The 23,449-nt window shown below is 49.6% G+C and overlaps 1 protein-coding gene across 2 annotated transcripts in view; it reads right to left on the bottom strand.

The window, feature by feature from the left end:
* nkain2 (sodium/potassium transporting ATPase interacting 2) overlaps window positions 1-23,449 on the bottom strand; it is an 851,703-nt gene that overhangs the window by 361,302 nt on the left and 466,952 nt on the right. Inside the window, exon 3 of one of the 2 annotated variants that reach the window (XM_072499278.1) lies at window positions 9,212-9,292. The exons of the other annotated variant lie outside the window; for it this stretch is intronic. Within the exon in view, the coding sequence (XP_072355379.1) occupies window positions 9,212-9,292 (81 nt within the window). The remainder of the gene's footprint in view (window positions 1-9,211; window positions 9,293-23,449) is intronic. 2 annotated transcript variants of the gene reach the window in all.

Consider the following 23,449-nt stretch of genomic DNA (forward strand, 5'->3'; position numbering starts at 1 on the left):
GTGTTGGTGCAGTATCCTCCAATAAGATAGATAACGGATTTGAAAGACGCATAAGTTATGTCTAAAGAACCCTCTCAGAGGCTAAAAAAGACTAACCTCAGATTGAAAATGAAGGCTTGTCATTAGTATATGGAGAAAAGAAGTCCCACCAGTATGTGTATAGGAGGCACTTTATCATTATTACAGACCACAAAACACTCTTGGTTTCTTTTTGAAGAAGATAAGGTTATTCTGCCAATCGCATCAGCAAGAATTCAGCATTGGCACTAATTCTGTTAGCCTACGAATATACATTTAAACACCGGCCTGGAAAGCAAATGACGAATATAGATGCCCTTAGTCGTCTGCCTTTACCAGACAGCATAGCATCTACCCCAGTACTGCAGGAAACTGTTATGGTATTGAATTCCTTGGACACGTTGCAGTTTCGGTGCATCAAATCAAGTATTGGACCAGCAAGGATCTGCTGTTGTCCAAAGTGAGGCGCAGGACGGTAAGAGGTTGGACCAGTGAGCCAGGTCCTGAAGAGATGAAACCATATATAGGAAAGGATGAATTAAGTTGCGAAGATGGTGTGGTAGTATGTATTGGGGGTCATGTGGGACTGGAAGCCCTAATGTCATTGGCTGACAGATCCCGGGTCCTGGTTGGCCGTTGACCTCATACTCCGCCCTGAAGGCGAAGTATAAGAAGCCGGTGCCTTCCCCCGCAGGCCAGTTTACTATCGGGCTGCTGGGGAACAGACACGCTTAATAAAGCCTCATCGACTTCACTCTATTCGTCTCACGGAGTCTTTGTGCGCCACAGATGGCATCATACTTTTGGGAACCAGAGTAGTCATTCCTGTATCAGCAAGGTGGCACAGTCGTTAGCACTGCTGTCTCACAATGCCAGGGATCCAGATTTGATTCCGGCCTTGGGCGACTATGTGACTGCACATTCTCCTGTCTGTGTGGGTTTCCTCCGGATGCTCCAGTTTCCTCCCATAGTCGAAAGATGCACAGGTTGCGTTGATTGTTCATGATAATTGCCCCTTATTGTTCAGGGATGTGCAGGTTAACTGGGGGAATAGGGCAGGTGAGTGGGCCAAGGTAGGATGCCCTTTCAAAGGGTCGGTCCAGACCTGATGGGCCAAATGGCCTCTTCTGCACTGTAGGGATTCTATGGATTCTATGGAAGGGAGTTGCTCCGTGGCAAATTGCATACTGCCCATCCGTGTATATCTAAGATGAAGATGCTCGCCAAGAGTTATGAATGGGGGCCTGGAACAGATGCCAACTTTAAGAGTCTGGTGAAGCACTGTGAGCAATGCGAAATTCAATAAAAGTTGCCTGCTACAGCCCCTCTGCATCCTTGGGACTGGCCGGGCTGGTCACGAGTACAAGTTCATATTGGTTATGTGGGGCCCAATGTTTCTTTCTCCTTGTTGATGCCCATTCAAAGTGGATAGAAGTGTTTGAAATGAAGTCTATAACATTGCACACAATAGGGACTTCCGCTTGTGACCATGGAGTGATTGGTCACATAAAGGGCTATTCCTGTTCAAAGTCACAGAAAAGGGCTCTTTTTATCCTGATCCGGGTCGAATTGTGATGAAAAGGCGCAGGTGAATGTTAGAGGAGTAGTTTACCCCTGGAATGGTATGTCTTCTGATCACCGGAGCTGGCAGAAAACAGTGAGAGGTTTGCCTGGAAAGTTGAAAGAGTCTTGTGCTTCACAGACAGTCTCTTCCAGCATGCAGGCGGGGGAGGGGCAAGCTGTAAGGCCCCAGATACAGGAACTAATGACTTTTATCAAGGAGAAATTCCATAAACAAAGGAAAGAAATGCATGAGGATCATGCAAAGGCCATTGCAGAAGCTGTGGCACCCTTGAAGAGTACTTTGGAGCGGATGGAGAGGTGTTTGGAGGTGCAGGGGTCACAGATTCGGGAGATTGAAGGAGTGATCTCGGACCACAGCGATCGTGTGGTGGCTCTGGAGGCGGAGGTGGGGCTCCGAGGAGACCTTTGAAAAACGCTGAGGGCAAAGGTTGAGGAGCAAGTGAATACCTCGAGAAGGCAGAACCTGCGAAAAGTGGGCCTGCCTGGAGTGGAAGGTGGAGTGACACGAGGTACGTCTCGAGGATGCTGGCGGGACTGGTGGCAGAAGGGGTGCTAGATAAGGCATCTGAAGTGGAGCGAGCGCATAGGTCTCTGAGGCAAAAGCCCAGATCTGGGGAGCCGCTGCGGGCGGTGATCGTGAGACTCCATAAATTTGTGGAGAAAGACACAATTCTACGGTGGGCCAGGGAGAAGGGTAGCTGCGACTGGGAGGGAAATAACGTCCGGATTTATCAGGACATCGGAGCCGAGTTGGCAAAACAACGGGCAAGTTTCAACAAGGCCAAGGTGGTGCTGTACCGGCGGCAGATCAGGTTTGGTGTGCTCTACCCGGCGAAATTATGGGTGACGTTCGGAGGCCGGGAGTATAATTTCGACCCCAGAAGCGGCCGAAGACTTCATTAAGTAGCATAAACTGGGGGAGAACTGAGTGGAAAATGCTTGGGAACCGGGGTCCTGGCACTATGCAATGGTCGGGAGCATGTTTGAAGTGGGTGCAGGGATTGGAAGATTTTCGTCTTTTTTTGTTGGGGGGGGGGGGGGGGGGGGGTGGGTTCTGTTCAATGTTGAGATTGTGAGGAGTTGAGGGGTGAAAAGTTTATGTGAGGATGGATGTCCCCATTCCCCCCTCCTGTTTTCCTGTTTTATGGGACTGTTTGTGTTTAACATCTGTTTGTTTGCTTTTGGAGAAGGCTACCTGGAGTTCAGGAGAAGTCCTTGTTTGGGTGGGGGAGGGTAAGGCCAGCAGGAGGCCTTCTTCTTTGAGCTGAGGAGTGGGGGGGGAGAGGGAGGGGGAGGTCATTCGGATGTGCCTTTGGGCAGGGGCAGCCGCGCTAGCAGGTTATGCTGGTGAACGGAAGTGAGGTGGTGGGGCAGAAGGCCAAGAGGGGTGGCTGGGGGGAGGGGGGAAAGGGAAACTGCGGGGGGAAGAAGGGGAAGGGGAAATGCTGGAGGGGGGGGGGGGGGTTTCTGCGACGCGGCAGGGGGTGAGAGATGACATGGTCAAGGGCGAAGGGGCTATCTGGGATGGACTAGGTACAGAGTGGAATTAAAGGGGCAGGAGTTAAGTGGGGAAGATGACGGACGGTAGAGGGGATTGGAGGAGCAAGCGTCCGGTAAGGTTGGTAACGTGGAACGTCCGGGGACTGAATGGGCCGGTTAAAAGGTTGCGGGTGTTCACGCACCTCAGGAGCTTGAAAGCGGGGGCTTGTCTTTTTGCAGGAGACACGCATCCGTGTGAAGGACCAGGTTAGGTTAAGGAAGGGGTGGGTCGGGCAGATTTTTCACTCAGGGTTTGATTTGAAATCGAGGGGTGTGGCGATTTTAATGAGCAAAAAAATTGAATTTGTGAATGCGAAGGAGGTGAGGGATCCAGGTGGGAGAAATGTGATCGTGAGTGGGGTATTGGAAGGAGCACCGGTCGAGTTGGTAAATGTGTATGCCCCAAATTGAGTTTTATGAGGGGATTGCTGGCAGCAATCCCGGATTTGGCCACGCACCAGTTGATCATGGGAGAAGATTTTAACTGTGTCCTGGAGCCGAGGGTGGATAGATGGAGTCCCAGGTCGATGGGTAGGGTACGAATGGCAAGGGAGCTGGGAGAGTTTATGGAGAGGATTGGTATGGTGGATCCATGGCGCTTTCAGAACCCAGGGGGAAGGGAGTATTCCTTCTTTTCACACGTCTATGAGGTGTATTCGAAGATTGATTATTTTGTAGTGAGTCGGGAGATTTTGGTTGGGGTGGAGGGGGCAGAGTATGCGGGGATAGTTATCTCGGACCATGCACCCCACTGGTTGGAGATTCAGTTCAGTACGGGAGGAGAGCAGAGGCCGGGATGGAGGTTTGACTCGGGATGCTGGCGGATGGAAGTTTTTGTGATAAGGCGGGGTTGGCGATTATGGATTATGTGGAGTTCAATCAGAATGGGGAGGCGACGGCGGGCATTTTTTGAAAGCACTGAAGGCAGTGGTCCGGGGAGAAATTATCTCATTTACGGTTTATGCGAATAAGGAAAGGAGGGCGGAACATGACCGTCCAGTGAGCGAGATAGTGGAGGTAGACAGGGAGTGATTGGCTAGGAGGAAAAAGTTGCAGGGGCAATTTGACAGGCTGACAACGGGGAGGGCGGTAGGGCAACTGCGTAGGGCAAGAGGGGTGCAATACGAGTATGGGGAGAAGGCGAACCACATGCTGGCACACCAGCTGCGGAGACAGGCTGCGCCCAAGGAAATATTGAAGATCCGGACTGGGGCTGGGGATGTGGTGTCAGAGCTAGGGAAGATAAATGAGGCATTTAGAGAGTATTACCAGGGACTTTATGAGGCAGACCCAGGAGGAGAGGAGGGGGACATGCGGTGGTTTCTGGATGAGCTGGAATTTCCACAGGTGGAGGAAGCAAAGAGGCAGGCGTTGGAGGAGCCCCTAGGGCTGAGGGAGGTGCTGGATAGTATCAGGGGTATGAAGTCGGGGAAGGCCCGTGGACCGGATTGGTACCTGGCAGAATTTTAGAAAAAATTTGCGGCGGACCTGGCACCACACTTGTTGGGGGCGTTTAATGAAGCACTGGAGAAGGGGGAGTTGCCGGAGATGATGAAGCAGACAGTAATCACACTAATCCCCAAAAAAGGGAAGGATCTGGTGGAATGTGGGCCGTACAGACCCATATCACTATTGAACACGGATGTGAAAGTATTGGCTAAGTTGTTGGCGGGGAGGATGGAGGATTGTGTCCCGGGGGTGGTTGCAGAAGATCAAACAGGCTTCGTGAAGGGCAGGCAGCTCGCGAGTAATATAAGACGGCTGTTGAATGTGGTGATGAATCGGTCGAGAGCTCTGGTACCAGAGTTGGTGGTGTCCATGGACGCGGAGAAAGCATTTGATCGGGTGGAGTGGCGGTACTTGTTCGAAATTTTGGGAAAGTTTGGGTTTGGGCCGAGATTTGTGGCATGGGTGCGGTTGCTGTATGTGGCGCCAAGAGCAAGAGTGAAGACGAATTATATGAGCTCACAAAGCTTTGATTTACACAGGGGTATGAGGCAGGGGTGCCCACTGTCACCGCTGCTGTTTGCGCTGGCCAGAGAGCCATTGGCGATGGCTCTCAGGGGGTCGACAGAGTGGCATGAGATAATGAGGGGACAGAGGGTGCATCGGGTGTCGCTCTATGCCGATGACCTCTTGCTGTATGTTTCAGATCCGTTGGAGAGTATGGGAAGGATCATGGACCTGTTGGGGAGGTTTGGAAGGTTCTCGGGATACAAGCTGAATGTAGGGAAAAGCAAGGCATTCCCAGTGAATGAGCTGGCACAGCGGGCTAATTTAGGGGAGATGCCATTTACGGTAGCGAGGGATAGGTTTAGGTACTTGGGGATTCAGGTAGCAAGGGAATGGATGGGGCTCCATAAGTGGAACTTAACAAAGCTGGTGGAGGAGGCCAGGCCAGGATCTTAAGAGGTGGGATATACCACACTTAACGTTGGCGGGGACGGTCCAAGTGGTGAAAATGAATATTCTGCCGAAGTTCTTGTTTATCTTTCAGGCTCTTCCGATCTTTATACCAAAGGCCTTTTTTCGGAAAGTGGTCACAATCATCTCTGGCTTTGTATGGGCGGGGAAGGTGCCGAGGATGGGGAGGACCCTGCTACAGGAGCAGAGGCAGCAGTTGGTGTTGCCGAACTTGCTTCATTATTATTGGGTGGCGAATGTGGACAAGGTACGGCGGTGGTGGGAAGGAGAAGGGGTAGAGTGTGTTAGGATGGAGGAGGAATCTTGTAAGGGGTCCAGGTTGAGGGCTATGGTGACGGCAGCATTGCCAATGGCTCAGGGAGCCCAGTGGTGCAGTCCACGGTGAAGTTATGGAATCAGCTGAGGAGGCATTTTAAGGTGGAAGGGATGTCGGTGTTAACGCCGCTGTGCGAGAATCATGGGTTTGAGATGGGGGGGATGGATACTGTATACAGGAGGTGGAGGGAAGTGGGGCTGGTCAAGATGAGGGATTTGTATTTGGAGGAAGGGTTCGCCAGTCTGGAGGAGCTCAGGGAGAGGGTAGAGCTGCCGAGGGATAGTGAGTTCAGGTATCTACAGGTTAGGAACTTTGCACGAAAGGTCTGGAAGGGGTTCCCTAGGTTGCTGGGATACACCCTGCTGGAGTGACTGCTGCTTCCAGATGTGGAAGGGGAGGGAAGAATTGGGGATATATATAAGTGGCTGGGGGAGCAGGGGAGCGAGCGGGTGGTGAAGATCAAGGAAACATGGGAAATGGAGGTGGGAATGGAGATCAATTGGGAAGTATGGACTGAGGCACTGCAAAGGGTAAACGAGGCCTCCTCTTGTGCAAGGATGAGCCTGATACAGTTTAAGGTGGTGCACAGGGTGCATATGACTCGGGCGAGAATGAGTGGGTTCTTTCAGGGGGTGGCAGATGAGTGTGAGAGGTGTGGGCGGAGGCCAGCGAATCACGCGCACATGTTTTGGAGTTGTGAAAATTTGGGAAGATTCTGGGCGGGAGTCTTAGCCAGGATAGTGGAGGAGGGAGTGGACCCGGACCCTTTGGTGGTGATATTTGGGGTTTCAGAGAAGCCAGAGCTCATGGAGAGGAGGAAGGTCGATGTCTTGGCCTTCGCCTCTCTGATTGCACAGCGCCAAATTTTGCTGACGTGGCGGTCGGCATCGCCACCGGGGAGTAGCAGCATGGTTGGGTGACCTGTATGACTTCCTGCAGTTAGAGAAGATAAAATATGAGTTAAGGGGCTCAGCAGGGAAGTTTGTGAAAAGGTGGGGATGTTTGTGACCGTGTTTGAGGAGCTGTTCGTCACAGGAGGGTGGGGGGGGGGGGGGCCAATCGGAGAAGCAGGAGAAGTTTTAAAAAAAAATGCAATGTAATCTTCCTGCCTGAAGGGAGGCAGAGAGCAGGCCACGTCCCCCGAACGTCGATGTCATGTGCTTTGGCCGTGATTGCGATTTCTCCATTTTACCAGCAGCAAACAAGGTAAGAGAAAATGGTGGGTCGCGAAGGTCGGCCGACATGGGTCGCGAAGGTCGGCAGGCGTGGGTCCCGAAAGTTCGCCGGTTGGTCCCCGGAAAAAAAGTTTGAAAAACACTGGGCTAGCGAATATTTTGTTTATTAAACGGTCAACAGTAACAAAGAGTTGAAAATGAACTATGTAACATTCCACACATCACACTAATCATTGTAAGAAGTCTTAAAACACCAGGTTAAAGTCCAACAGGCTTGTTTCGAATCACTAGCTTTCTGAGCACTGCTCCTTTCTCATTCACCTAAGGAAGGAGCGGTGCTCCGAAAGCTAGCGATTCAAAACAAACCTGTTGGACTTTAACCTGGTGTTGTAAGACTTCTTACTGTGCTCACCCCAGTCCAACGCCGGCATCTCCAAATCACACTAATCATTAAACAAGGAAAAGTCACCTTTCCATATTGGTACTGATACAAAGCTGTACCAGCTCATTTAAAAAAAAACACATGAGGCGCGATTCTCCACTCCCATGCCGGTTGGGAGAATCGCCTAGGCTGCCAAAATTTCCAGGGACGCCGGTCCGACGCCCTCCCGCGATTCTCCCAAGTGGCGGGAACGGCCCGGTCGAGTTTCGCGGGCTGCAGGCCGGAGAATCGCCGGAGACACCGAAAATGGCGATTCTCCGGCACCCCCGCTATTCTGAGGCCCGGATGGGCCGAGCGGCCAGGCCAAAATGGCGGGTTCCCCCCGGCGCTGTCCACACCTGGTCGCTGCAGTCGTGGGCGGTGCGTGAACGCTGGGGGGGGGGGGGGCGGCCTGTGGGGGGGCGAGGGGGGATCCTGCACCGGGCTTTACCTGGAATGTGGGGTGGCCTGCGATCGGTGCCCACCGATCGTTGGGCCGTCCTCTCTGAAGGAGGACCTCCTTCCTTCCGCTGCCCCGCAAGATCCGTCCCCCATCTTCTTGCCGGGCGGACTTAGAGAGGACGGCAACCACGCATGCGCGGGTTGGCGCCGGCCAACCCGCGCATGCGCGGATGACGCCCGTTATGTGGCGCCGGCTGCGTCATCTATGCGGCGCCGCTTTTACGTGGGCGACAAGGCCTGGCCTGTGTAGATGACGCGGCCCCGGTCCTGGCCCATTGTCAGGGCCTGAATCGGTCGGGACCCGGGCCGTTCTGCGCCGTCGTGAACCTCAACGGCGTTCACGACGGCGCGGCCACTTCAGCGTGGGAGTGGAGAATCGCACCCATGGCATCATCCCTCGCAGGTTCCTCAACAGAAATGGAGGGAAAGTCTGAGAATGTGTTATCATGTCCTGAACCTTGTCATAGAAATGAACTGTCCATCCGTGGGAGTCTGAAGCACGCCCGCGAACAATAGAGCAGGCAATTAAAACCATCGAGGAGGCAATTGGTGGTGATTTTACATGGTCCATTATTATGAGAGACAGGCTAATCAGCCAGGCAGCCTTCACGTTTTTTGCTTATCTTAGCAAGCACTTAATGCTGGTGCCAGCTAATTGGCCAGTCAGTGTGAAATTACAGTCAGGGTCAGATCGTGGCTGAAAGTGAACATCATGTCTCATTGCTCTTGTGCATCCAACGAGATTCAGGCCGTAGTCTATTGGTACTCATGTTATTTTTGCTAAGTGAAATGGTTGCACAATTTATCTCATTTTATTGTTTAGTTATTCCATGAGCCACAACCCATAACCCCTTATGGCACTTATTCCTCTAGAGATAGCAATAATTAATGCGTAAATATAACAACATTATTTAAAACAACTTAAGCAGTTTTTCTCCCTCGAGGAGAGAAAAGTACATTCTAGCTTTGTCAATGCAGAGATATTTAGAATGCATATCAAGTTATGTTAAAGGTCTTTGGAATTGCCGCTGGAATAAACTCAATTTTTCTGCAGATTCTCTACATGAATGAACTTACTGCATCTTGCACCTGTTTGTCAGAATAAAGTTTGCACAGAACAGATATAGCCACAGTTGTGTCAACCTAGCCAGAATGACGTGATAATCTTTCAAAAATATTTTGGGACAGATAATGTTTTGCAGAACTCAAGTCCGATTTAGTAGCTTGCTTATTAGAGGGTGCACAGCTTTGGAACATCAGGTAGCAAATTACCTTTGCAAGGCCTCCAACCTCCAAGTAGAAGCAGATAACAAACACGTTCCACGTGACCCAGAGGACCATCCAGATAGCATACTTTGGGAAAGAGGAAGAAAAGAGAAAAACACCATGTAAAATGACTAATTGGAAGATGCCTTAATTTGAGCCACATACAGATAATGATGCATGGAACTATGATCATGTGAACTAGGTGTTAACATTTCAAAGCGGGAAACTTGTATTTCGAAAAATCTGGAAATAATATTATAATTACTAATAAATTAAAACCATGCCCTGTGGGTGAAACAATAAACTTTCAATATCCTTTTTAAACAGCGAGGCATAAATTTACTCAACATTTAAATTTTGAGGACATTAACAAATTATATATTTTAAAATTAGATCTGTAATATCCAATACATTTATCAGCATTTCATAAGAGATATTTACCTTATTCTCGGATCTAAGGAATTTCTATAACCACTGCTCGGATTCTCTCAAATAGTTCTGCTTATGCCACCCCCATCTCTTCTGGAACCATCTTTTGTTTCTTTATTGTTCCTTTAATATCCCTACTTTTGTCTTTCACCAGCCTCCATTTTTACATTTAATCATTTCTGCTTTCCACCTTTTAAAAAAATTCCTCTTTCGTTCTTTCCTCTTCCCAGCCCCCCCTCCCCCCACAGTATTCACCCCCCCACTCCCCACACCTATCCCAACTCACATTTTTGCCTGGTTCTGCACTTGTTAATAAACTGTCAAATCTCTCATTTGTTCCAGTTGGATGAAAAGTCAAAAGGTTAATCCTATTTCTCTCTTTCCACCAATGGTCCCAGACCTGCTGAGTATTTCCAGTATTTTTCTGATTTTAATCCAGATCCACTGTATATTTGCTTTTGAGGTTATTTAATTTCCTATAAAGCACACTGCTTAACTCTCTCTTAATGGCCTTATAAATGATGAATTTGGAAAAGATTGTCGCAGATAAACTTCCAAATCCCTTTGAAGATCAATCTATAATAATAATAATAATAATAATAATAATAGCATATTGTCACAAGTAGGCTTCAATGAAGTTACTGTGAAAAACCCCTAGTCGCCACATTCTGGCACCTGTTCAGGGAGGCTGGTACAGGAATTGAACCCGCGCTGGCCTTGTTCGGCATTACAAGCCAGCTGTTTAGCCCACTGTGCTAAACCAGCCCCTGGTACTCTGAAACAGAGTACAGGTACCAAGCTCCTTATTCAGCACACCAAAATCCAGAAGGGCCTGAAAACCAGCTACATTTAAAACTGGTATCATGGGTAGCAACTTAAAAAATGTTTAAAAAATTAATAAATTCAGAGTACCAAATTATTTTTTTCCAATTAAGGGGCAATTTAACATGGCCAATTCACCTACCCTGCACATCTTTGGGTTGTGGGGGCAAAACTCATGCAAACACGGGGAGAAATGGGTGGCAACTTGAATCAAACCCTTTTAGTCTTTATTTTGTATACTTTATTTTATGCATTATAAGTGCATGCTCGAGGACCCAAAATCTGAAATATCCCCAAATCCAGTCCGGTCCCAAGCATTCAAAAAACAGGGTCCAGTACATGTAAATATTTATCCCACAACAATTGTCAATGACTATTAAATGTCATGAAGTTGAAAACACATAGATTCCACAGATTTTGGTTGTTGCTCTGAGTAGCTTTGGAGGTACAAATTGGTATCTGCAATGTGTTAATTGAATGCCTTTATGAGAAGGGCATTAGCAAAGTTGGGTCCAGATCTTCACTCCTAAGCCAGTCGTGCAGAGATTGGAGAATTCCAGGCTCCACCACCCCAACTTTAAAAACTGTCTGCCCAGACGTCGAATTTTCAGTCGAGGAGGGTCGGGCTGGATTAAAAATCAATGCACCTGACCTGGGAGAAAACATCTGGCTTCAAATTTGCTAATGCCCTTCCCAGAATGGCATCCAATGTATATGCTGCATTGGAATTGATAGTCCTACATCAAAAGGAAGAAATAGCGAGGCATCTGGATGGAAATTGTCCCATTGGACAGACGCAGCATGGGTTCATAAAGGGCAGGTCGTGCCTAACTAATTTAGTGGAATTTTTTGAGGACATTAACAGTGCGGTAGATAACGGGGAGCCAATGGATGTGGTATATCTGGATTTCCAGAAAGCCTTTGACAAGGTGCCACACAAAAGGTTGTTGCATAAGATAAAGATGCATGGCATTAAGGGGAAAGTAGTAGCATGGATAGAGGATTGGTTAATTAATAGAAAGCAAAGAGTGGGGATTAATGGGTGTTTCTCTGGTTGGCAATCAGTAGCTAGTGGTGTCCCTCAGGGATCAGTGTTGGGCCCACAACTGTTCACAATTTACATAGATGATTTGGAGTTGGGGACCAAGGGCAATGTGTCCAAGTTTGCAGACGACACTAAGATAAGTGGTAAAGCAAAAAGTGCAGAGGATACTGGAAGTCTGCAGAGGGATTTGGATAGGCTAAGTGAATGGGCTAGGGTCTGGCAGATGGAATACAATGTTGACAAATGTGAGGTTATCCATTTTGGTAGGAATAACAGCAAAAGGGATTATTATTTAAATGATAAAATATTAAAACATGCTGCTGTGCAGAGAGACCTGGGTGTGCTAGTGCATGAGTCGCAAAAAGTTGGTTTTCAGGTGCAACAGTTGATTAAGAAGGCAAATGGAATTTTGTCCTTCATTGCTAGAGGGATGGAGTTTAAGACTAGGGAGGTTCTGTTGCAATTGTATAAGGTGTTAGTGAGGCCACACCTGGAGTATTGTGTTCAGTTTTGGTCTCCTTACTTGAGAAAGGACGTACTGGCACTGGAGGGTGTGCAGAGGAGATAAATTAGGTTAATCTCAGAGCTGAAGGGGTTGGATTACGAGGAGAGGTTGAGTAGACTGGGACTGTAATCGTTGGAATTTAGAAGGATGAGGGGGGATCTTATAGAAACATATAAAATTATGAAAGGAATAGATAGGATAGATGCGGGCAGGTTGTTTCCACTGGCGGGTGAAAGCAGAACTAGGGGGCATAGCCTCAAAATAAGGGGAAGTAGATTTAGGACTGAGTTTAAGAGGAACTTCTTCACCCAAAGGGTTGTGAATCTATGGAATTCCTTGCCATAGTGAAGCAGTTGAGGCTCCTTCATTAAATGGTTTTAAGATAAAGATAGATAGTTTTTTGAAGAATAAAGGGATTAAGGGTTATGGTGTTCGGGCTGGAAAGTGGAGCTGAGTCCACAAATGAGCCATGATCTCATTGAATGGCAGAGCAGGCTCGAGGGGCCACATGGCCTACTCCTGCTCCCAGTTCTTATGTTCTTATGTAAAGGGATCATCAACTATTTGCAGATTAGTTGCTGTTTGATTGATTTATTAGATGCCAGTTGTTTTAATAACTGTACAAGAGTGTGCTGCTTTTCAGAATTCTTTGCAATTGTCAAGAGTCTACAGAGGGTGTTGCGGTAGGTAGTGAAGGAGCTGGTCCTGACTTCAAAGGTATTACACAAACCAGTTACTCTCAAGAGATGGGTGCCGTGGTAAGCATTCTCTCTGAAATACAACATGACTGGGAGAATAAGCAGAGGTCATGTTGACCAGGCTAAGCTGCTGAAAGAGGGAGAAGGAGGAATGGGATGACGACTCTTAACAGGTGGCATTATCCACGGGGTGTTCAGGGATTGAACCTCAGCAAGGAATAATGTGTCACACATCAGCAGTTTAGTAAGGACACCCTCTTTTAAAAAAATAAATTTAGAGTACCCAGTTCTTTTTTCTTTCCAACTAAGGGGCAATTTAGCGTGCCCAATCCACTTACCCTGCACATCTTTGCGTTGTGAAGTGAAACCCACGCAGACATGGGGAGAATGTGCAAACTCCACATGGACAGTGACCCGGGGCCGGTGTAAGGACATGCTCAATGAAACTGTTGCAGCCACAAGTGCAATCTCAGAGCACAGCGAGGAAGAATTGCCAGTGGTTGTGAAGGTGACTGTGATGAAACCTTTATGCACAGTAGCACAATATTCAATTGGCCACAATATAGAAATAAAAGCCATCAAAAATAAATGTTACAGGGCAGCACGGTGGCACAGTGGTTAGCATTGCTGCCTCACGGCGCCCGAGGTCCCAGGTTCGATCCCGGTTCTGGGTACTGTCTGTGTGGAGTTTGCACAGTCTCCTCGTGTTTGCGTGGGTTTCACCCCCACAACCCAAAAGATGTGCAGGGTAGGTGGATTGGCCGGGCTAAATTGCCCCTTGATTGGAAAAAAATAATTGGACACTCTAAATTTTAAAAAAAATGTTACAAATCATATTAATAAATTAAATCACACAATACTCCATAAAAACATCAACTATTCATTCTTGTGCTAATCCTTTAGTCCTAGTCTTCCCTGTAATGAGTGCTCCTTTGGACTGCTACCCCAGAAGCTGCAGCATTGATGGTGGAAGGCTGCTGATTTTCAGCGCTGAAGACTTCAAATGGCCAAGGATGATGGCCTCAAGCAGCTCTGGGCCTTGAAGTAACAGTTTGAGTTGGTTGTCTGACAGGCAAAAGCAAGAGCATTAGCAAAATGACATTGGTGGAAACATCAATGCTGTCATCTTGAACAAGTGCAGCAGGTTTCTGCTCCATGCGGTGACGCCTTTGTAGCCAGTCAGAGGACAGATTGCTGAGCTGCAAGCCCTTTTGAACACTAGCATCCCCAGTCATGATTGGCAGCAAGATGACCTTGCATGAGAGCAGTCTGAACTTGCAGATTTTGGGTGTCTTCTGCTTGTGCTGCAATGAAAGTTGAGACATCAGCCTCAGGTGCTGTATTATGGTTGGCTCTGCAAGCGTTTTAATAATAATAATCGTTATTAGTGGCACAAGTCGGCTTATGTTAACACTGCAATGAAGTTACTGTAAAAATCCTCTAGTCGAACACTCCACCACCTGTTCGGGTACAAAGAGGGAGAAGGCAGAATGTCCAATTCACCTAACAGCACGTCTTTTGGGACTTGTGGGAGGAAACTGGAGCACCCAAAGGAAACCATTACACTCACGGGGAGGACGTGCAGACTCTGCACAGCCAGTGACCCAAGCAGGAATCGAACCTGAGACCCTGGAGCTGTGAAGCAACAGTACTAACCACTGTGCTACCGTGCCGCATGGCACGGATTTGTCCATGACTTTGAATGGATTTGCTCATGACTTTCACATTGGTAAGGCTGGTTTTCATACTCTGTCCAAGATTGGGGCTGGACTCCTCCTTGACAATGTACGCAAACTTTGTGATAAGCCTGGCAATGACCCAAGCATTTCATTGTGTAAACCAATCAGCCTTTGGTAATAAAGACAGAAAATTCTGGAAATACTCACCAAGTCTGGTAGCATCTGTGCAGAGAGTGAAAGAGTTAATGGGCCAAATTCGTGGTTTGGGAGACTATGGGCTGGATTCTCTGACTTTGCAGCTAAGTGCCGATGCCGGCTTGGGAAAAGTGGCATTTTACAATGCCAAAATTGGTGCCGAATCCTCACCAATGCCAGGACTGGTGAGGTGCTAGCAGGGGCGTCGGGTAAAACTCACAGCTCTCATGCCAAAAACGGCCGGAGAATGGCCGGGTCCCTGACCGAGCACGTGCACGGCAACGACCTGCAGCGGTTGAGCGCCGGCCGCATGTGCACCCAACCTGCCAGATAGTGCCCCCCTGGGCCCTCCCATGCCATCTCCGGACCACCCCACCACCCCTCACCGAAGCCCCCCCCAGCCAGCGGCACGATTCAACATTGACTGTGGCGTCGCTGGACATAGGCTGCAGCCATCATGCGAAGTTGACGAAAACTCAGAGCGCAAGTGATCCGCGGTGTTGTGAACTCGGCCCATCAGGGGCGGAACATCGGGGGAGGGCCTTCAAGTGACGTCCTGAGGCCGTCCCAACAGCGTGCGGCGTACTCCCCGATCATGCCGTTTTGGAGGGGGCGGAGCAGCCAAACGCAGGCGCCGCCTATGATTTGGTCGTAAAAAGGGATTCTCCGCCTGATCGTCGGTTACGAAATTGGCGTCGGGCAACAGGGCACCCCGCCCTATATTCTCCTGCCAGAGGTGATCTGCAACTAATTTTCGCTCCCAGATCAGGATGCAAATTGCTATCCTTATGAACCTTGTGGTTAGAGAACTTCAGAGTTTCTTAACCATGAAGGAAGATGTATGAAACAAGGCTGTGTGGAAACTGTCAATCACAGCCCAGTAAGAGAAATGAATGAATGGTTTGCAGCTCAAGGATCTGAGAGGTTTAAACACAGGTCACTGCTTTATCTTTCCAGGAATTGACACGTTGTGCTTCCTCAGGTGTATGCCCAGGTATGTGTTACAGGAGTGATCTTTTTCACTGCCTCTCTCTGGACTACTCTCTAGCTTCTTGGCAGGGGCCTTTTTCTGGGGGGCTTCCTGACAAGTTTCTCTTTTCTGGGGCGGTCTGTGGAGGGTCTCCTTATTTCAGGGGACTCTGGGGGTTTCTTTATTTAGTGGGTCTTTGAGTGGGGTGGTGGGGAAGGGTCTGGTGGGGGTGGGGTGTGCATGTCTTTCATTGTGGGGAGGGAAGGGTGGCCCTCGATGAACTTTGGGGAAAATTCCCTTAGAGTTAGCCCCTTGGCCCACTGCAAGGTCCACCACGTCAGGGCCACGCAGGGAAATACTTGGAGTGATTCTCACCCAGCTGATTCCCAGCCCAGAACACCGGAGCATCACAAGGGCCTGGAAAATATGGTTCCCCGCCTGCTAAATGGGGACGCAAATGTGTCATTAAGACCCATTTGCATCCTCCCTCTGGCACGCGTGCGCGATCCACGATCCCGCCGCCTGCGGGAGGCCGGAGCATCGTGATCCCAATATTTCCCTGACACACGATACTCCGTTGCATCGGGAACCCTGCTACTGGTGGAGGGTGGTGGAGAATTTCGCCCAATGTTTCTGGTGGTTTGTGACTACGGGCGGGATTCTCCGCTTGCCAATGCCGATTCCGTAATCGGCGATCAGGTGGAGAATCCCTTTTTACAACCGAATAATGGGTGGCACCTGTTTTTGGATGCTCCGCCCCCTCCATAATGGCATCATTGAGGAGTACGCCGCACGCCATTGGGACGGCCTCCCTTGATGCTCTGCCCCCGATGGGCCGAGTTCCCGACGGCATGATGACTCATGGGGCAAAATTCTCCGGTATCGGCGTGATGTCCGCCGACCGGCGCCAAAAATGGCGCAAATCAGTCCGGCATCGCGCCGCCCCAAAGGTGCGGAATCCTCCACCCCTTGACCGGCCGAGTCCTAGCCTTGAGGGGCTAGGCCCGTGCCGGACTGATTTCCGCCCCGCCAGCTGGTGGAAGTTACCCGCCAGCTGACACGGAAATGGCATTGCCGGGCGGCGCATGCGCGGGAGCGTTAGCAGCCGCTCACGGCATCCCCGCGCATGCGCTGTGGAGGGAGTCTCTTCCGCCTCCGCCATGGTGGAGACCGTGACGAAGGTGGAAGGAAAAGAGTGCCCCCCCGGGGCCAGATCGGCCCGCGCCGCCCCCAGGACCCCGGAGCCCGCCCGCGCCGCCTTGCCCCCCGGTAGGAGAGGTGGTTTAATCCACGCCGGCGGGACAGGCATTCTAGCAGCGGGACTTCGGCCCATCCGGAGAATTCGGCAACCGGCGGGGGCAGCCCCAGGCGATTCTCCGACCCGGCGGGCGGTTGGAGAATCTCGCCCATGGTCTCAGCAGTCGGGAACCCGGTGCGGCGACTGTGGACTGTGCTGCTGGCAGGAGAGGTGGGGGATGGCCTGGGGGTGGCGACGGGGTGTCCAGATGGGCACTATCTGGCAGGTCAGGTCCGCGCGTAGCTGGCGCCATGTTGTATGGCGCAACCGCTGCATGCCGTTGCCTCGTACATGTGCTACCACGGACCCAGCAATTCTACGGTCATTTATGTTGTGAAGGCTGAGTGTTTTACGTGGCGTGGCTGCTAGCCCCTCACCGGTCGGAAGGTCGGTGCTGGGGCCTCGCCGATTTTTTCATCATAAAACTAGACACTACCTCCGTACATATCCTCAAAATTGGAGAATTCTGCCCAATCAGAACTGAGAAAAGTCAGAAATCTTGGGCGACATTCTCCGACCCCCCGTCGGGTCGGAGAATCGCCGGGGGCTGGCGTGAATCCCGCCGGTTGCCGAAGTCTCCGGCACCGAATATTCGGCGGGGGTGCCCCCCCCCCCCCTGCGATTCTCCAGCCCGGATGAGCTGAAGTCCCGCAGCTAAAATGCCTGTCCTGCCGGCGTAGATTAAACCACCTACCTTACCGGCGGGACAAGGCGGCGCAGGCAGGCTCCGGGGTCCTAGGGGGGGCGCGGGGCGATCTGGCCCCGGGGGGTGCCCTCACAGTAGCCTGGCCCGCGATCGGGGCCCACCGATCCGCGGGCGGGCCTGTGCCGTGGGGCACTCTTTTCCTTCCGCGGCGGAAGAGACTTCCTCCACTGCGCATGCGCAGGAATGCCGTCAGCAGCCTCTAACGCTCCCGCGCATGCGCCGCCCGGAGATGTCATTTACCCGCCAGCTGGCGGGGCTAAGATTTGTCCAGCACGGGCCTAGCCCCTTAAGGTTGGGGCTCGGCCCCCAAAGATGCGGAGCATTCCGCACCTTTGGGGCGGCGCGATGTCCGACTGATTTGCGCCGTTTTTGGCGCCAGTCGGCGGACATCGCGCCGATACCGGAGAATTGCGCCCCACATCTCTGCTGATATCGGCTGTCCCACAACCATTTAGCTGGCTGTGAACAAGTCTTCAGTCCCCATCCAGGGAGGAAGTCCCGCCTTAGAGACCTCTTGACCAATTCAATTGACTGACAATTCTGTAGGCCCAGCAGTGCCAGGTCCGACCGGTGGCCACTGCTGGGACTACAGGCATTCGCCAAAGTATAGGAGCTAATGAAGGCTAGACTAGGGGCTGGATTCTCCACTCCCCGACGCCGAAATCGCGTTCGCCGATCGGCGCCACTTTTGTGATGCACCGCCCCCTCCAAAGCGTACTCTCCGAATACGCCGCGCCACATATCAATGGCCTCAGAATATTGCCTGAGACCCGCCCCCCCAACCGACCGGGTTACCGACGGCGTGGGTCGCGTGTGGTCCAATCTGTCGGGAACTCGGCGTGGTGGCTGTGGACTCAGTCCAGCGCTGCCACAGTCAGGGGAGGGCCTCTCCACGGGCAGGGGGAACATTATCAGGGGCTGGGGGCACTGTGGGGGGTGGTCCGGGGCGCGTGATCCGGCCAAAGGGGAGCACTATTTCGAGGGCCGGCTCCACGAGCGGCCTCCGCCCTGTAGCACGACGCCGCCGCTGCGTGCCACCGCCGTGCGCATGCGTAACCACAGCCCGGCAATTCTGCGGGACGTACCGCAGCTAGAGCCGGGTGTCTACGCTGCCGACATCCTATCCCCCAGCAAAACAGGGAATCGGTGGCCGTTTTACGCCATTTTCTGCCACCGTCCCACGCAGCCATGGGGACATAGTCCCAGAATCGGAGATTCCAACCCCAGGTAAATATATGGGGCGGGATCCTCCAGTCCCTCAGCCCCTGTTCATGGAGATGCAACCTCTCCGGCAGTGGGAGTCTCCGTCCCCGTCACCTACCAATGGAATTTCTTATTGTGGCCTCGCCTATGCTGCCGGGAAACCCACGAGCATAGGTGCGCTGCCGGCGGAACGGAGAACCCCGCCGGAATAGAATCCTGCTCATGGTATTAGACTGACAGGTTTCTGAGAGGGGGGTGACAGGGGTGGAAGTCAGGGTTTCAGAGGCCAGGGAGGAGGTTTAAGGAGGGGGAGGGGTGGGGGGAATGACCTTAGTGGGTTATCTCTGATGAGCACAGGGAACCCACGAGAAGGATCCCCCCCCCTCTCATGCCTAACACCAGCTCTCCGAGTAAAAGCTGCCAGGCTATCCACCTGGTGTGGGCCTCTCCCTGACATGATTAAAATAGCAGCGGGGGATGGTTGAAGCATTAATTGGTCATTAATTGGCCACATAAGGGCCTCAATACGCTGAAGGGACAGGTGGGCACCCAACATGTTCACTGCATCCGTAAGATGGGGAAAAGCTTGGGTGGGCTGGTAGGTGACGGGCAGACCAAGTGCTGCATTTGACCCACCACCCCGCCTTCAAAGCCACTGGCAATGGAGAACAAAATTCAGCCTCAGGTGCTGTAAGGAAAGGTTATTTTCGAAAGGAGGTAAATTTTATTCACCATCATTTGTGGTGAATTTCTGTTTCAACACCACCTAAAATGTGCTGCAGCTAGATTAACAGGCACCTGGCTCTATAACCTATTTTTTGTTGTTGCTGGTATTCTGATGAGCAAAAAATGAGATGGACACCTCAATCTGCTGTTGGGATGATGTTGGCAGAGGATCATTACCAGTACTTTACAGATGCGACATGCTTGCTTTTCCAAATCTGTATTCCCGTATCATTCAGTTGTAATAATAATTATAATGTCTAGTACACAAGTGCAGATTTTTTTAAATGTCACTTTTGTTAATGATGATAATCAGTGTCAGCAATTTGCATTCTATAACAAAATTATTTCTTTGCTCAAACACCTGCTAATCTTATATTCTCACCCAGACTCTACAGAATTAAAGAAGTATTTCGATAAGTACCAATGGCTGCAAGAAATAACAAAATTTAGCCTTTGTGCAGACATTTATCATGCTGTAAATAGATGCACAATTCTCCCATCGAAACTGCAACATTAGCGAAAGAGATAGAGATGTTAAGCCAGATTTTTCATGGCAAACTTCAATGGAATAGAATGAAAATCCTCGCACAGAGCAGGCAAATTACATTTTAACTTGGGTTTTAAATTTCCATGAAGCGAGAACAAATTCATGGTTCAATAATGAAGTAGCTCTGTGCTGGTTCAACTCGTTGCAGCTAGCATGGTGCCTCAGAAATAAATGCAGGCTGTAATTTCACAATATCGGGGCATAAAATGACCCTGAATTTGCAGTTGTAATGAAGACAAAATTGTCAGCGCTTGTGGTCATTAGTGCATACAGCTGACAGTTCTAGCACTGAAAATGCATACTTAAATGCAGTTAAATCCAGAAGTTGGTGTCAGCCATATTTTGCTCTTCCACAGTATACACTACCAAGGTCTTTCCAGATGCAATCACTGCTCCTTCACAGTCACTGGGCAAAATCCTGGAAATACCTTCCGAACAGCATTGTGGTTGCCCTACACGATGAACAACAAATGCTGGCCTTGCCAGTGATGTGCTCATCCACGAAAGAATAAACAAGAACACAGAATCATTGAATTAATATGAACTTCAACCTTTCACGCATGATTCTTGCTGAACAGCCATTGAAAAGTTTAAGAATAGTGGAATAACGTGAGTTATTAATTGTGTACTGTCATAATTATTGCTAAACAAACTCTCCAATACAGAAAAAACAGAATAACATTGAAATTTATTATTTTTTAAAAAAATCATGGAATTTTAAGAAGCTCATCATATAACAAGACTTACTTTGGGTTGGATTATCTGCCGCCCACCGCCGCCGTTCGCAGAGTTCCAGATGTGGTGGAGAATCCAGCACTTCTGATGCTGGCGGTGGTGTCAAGGTTCGCGCGAGCGGGGGGATGCAAAAAGATCAAATTTACCCATTGCATCCTTTTAACGGGCTGGGCACCGGATTCTCCAAACCCGCATGATTTGTCGGGTCCTCTGGGCTGGGATTCACGTGGCGTGAATTGGCGCAGGTATTTCCCAGCATGGCCAAGGGCTAACTCTTTAAGGGAGGTTCCCCCAAAGTCCATCGGTGGTTTTCCCTCTACCCACAATACAAATCCTGCCCACCCCACCAGAGACCCCACCCCTATTCCAGAGACCCCAATAAGAGAGACCCCCAACAAAGACCTCATCATTAGAGTTAACCCCACCAAGTCCTGCCCCTCTCACCCCCCCCCCCTCTGCCTATTTCAGGGAGGCCTTCCTGGAAGCTAGAGAGCAGCCCAGACAGAAACAGTGAAGCAATCATTACTTTAACGCTCACCTGTGCCCTACACCTGCTGGTTCAGGCAGAGAATGTAGCACCTGTAAATTCCTAGAAAGCAAAATCCATATCGGCTGGGTTTAAAGCACCTCAGGTCTTTGATCTGTAAGGCTTTCATTCACATCAATGGGAATTGGTTTTACTAGGCTGTGATTGACATCTTACACACAACCAGTCCATAACCTCCTTCGGCGAGTCTGGATTGTTTAATTGCACTTCCATTCATGCTTGAATGAATCTCAAGTGCTCAGCTGTGAAACTAACCTCAATGGTTATAAACACCTAACTATAATTGACAGCTCTTGGCACACACCAAAAGCAGTTAAGTGCTTTCTGCAGAGAAAAAAAGGGAGTGAGAACACTTAACTGCCAGTACTTCCAAGATCTAAGATCCTACCAATAGTGTTAGACTACCACTTCCTTTTCTCAATGTTACTAAACCAAACCTGGTGCCTTTTGACAATCAACTTATATTTATCCTGAGCTTTAAAAAGGACAGAAGATGAAAATTCAGAACATAGAAAAATTGTCACTGATAGTACTGTTAAGGTATTCTATGAAAATGTACAGGAAGTTCTGACTTTGTATTAGAGCGCAAGGTCTACTAGTTTCTGGAGCCTCACAAATATTGCTTGTAGTGTCCTCTGGATGATGAGGAATATGAACTTCAGGTGCCAGCAGTGAGTCACAGGCTGGGGGAGTTTCTGGCTTAGATAGGAGCGATATTTGATAACAAGGCCAACATGGAAAATATAGTAAGAAAGGCAGAGGGTCACTGGGCAGATATATCAGTGTATAGAGGTAACACAAGTGGCAAAGATGTTGGATGTTCTGGGTAGGGGAATTTCTTTTCTGTTATGATCTTCCATGTAATAGTTATTTCAAGCTGAGCAAAATAATGATTGAATCGTTCAGCTCTGTTATGAAATGTTTCCAATTCAAATTATTTGACACCCTGAATGACTTGCATACAGTTATGCACAGGTAATCCAACAACCTATGCTCTAGCTGACCACATGAGGCATGAGGGTGATTGGGCACTTCAGATGCAATGCAGGCATTAAACTTCATGTCCTGATCCTACAGGACACCAGTGCCAAATATATGCCGCGTGTGCATTATTGGTCACCTGCTCCGTCCGTCCTGCATATTTTCCTGCACTTCTATCTGAGTTCTAATATTCAACTTCGTGCAGTTGCTAATTTATTATGCTCAAATTTTCTGAAGTTGAGTAGTTGTTGAAAACATTTCTTCCAATTGTCTGATTGATATGTAAACTTAATAATTGCGATTCAAATTGTTCAACACTACTTTTGTGAAAAGTTGCCATTTACTGTTCAACATTTGAACTTCAAAGTTTAGGAAAGTTTTCTTTTTAAAAAATATTTTTATTCAAGGCTTTCCAATAACAATATAAATATACAAAATATCAAAGGAACAGCCAAAGAGAATCAGAAGAACATGACATCAACCCAACACCGACCCTCATCCACATCCAAGCTTCCCCATTTTAACCCCCTTTGCTGACCCCTCAATCCTCGAAGAATCAATGAACGGTTTTCACCTCCGGGTAAACCCTTCTACCGACCCCCGGAGAGCGAACTTGATCTTCTCCAACCGCAGGAATTCTACCAGGTCGCTCACCCACACCCCTGCCTTTGGTGGCTCCGAATCCCGCCAATATAACAAAATCCATCTCCGGGCTTTCAGGGAGGAAAGGGCCAATACATCGGCCTCTCTCCCCCCCCCAACCCAGGCCCTCCGACACACCAAATATCGCTACCTGCAAACTCAAGGTCACCCCCCGCACCCAGAACATCGGACATACCATCCGAGAATCCCTGACATAACTCCCACAATCTTGGACATGCCTAGACATATGGACATGATTCGCATGCCCCGCCCCCCCCCCCCCCCGTGCACCACCCACATCTATCCACCACCACCTCAAAAAACCTGCTCATCCTTGCCATCGCCATATGGGCCCTATACACCACTTTAAACTGGATGAGGTTTACTCTTGCACACGACGAAGACCCATTCACCCTCCGCAAGGCCTCAACCCATCTCCCAGCCCCCACTTCCTCTCCCAGCTCTTCCTTCCATTTGCGCTTAATATCCTCCACCAGTGCACCCTCCCTCTCCATCA

This window comes from Scyliorhinus torazame, chromosome 4 (genome assembly GCF_047496885.1).
Source record: "Scyliorhinus torazame isolate Kashiwa2021f chromosome 4, sScyTor2.1, whole genome shotgun sequence".
NCBI classification, from domain to species: Eukaryota; Metazoa; Chordata; class Chondrichthyes; order Carcharhiniformes; family Scyliorhinidae; genus Scyliorhinus; species Scyliorhinus torazame.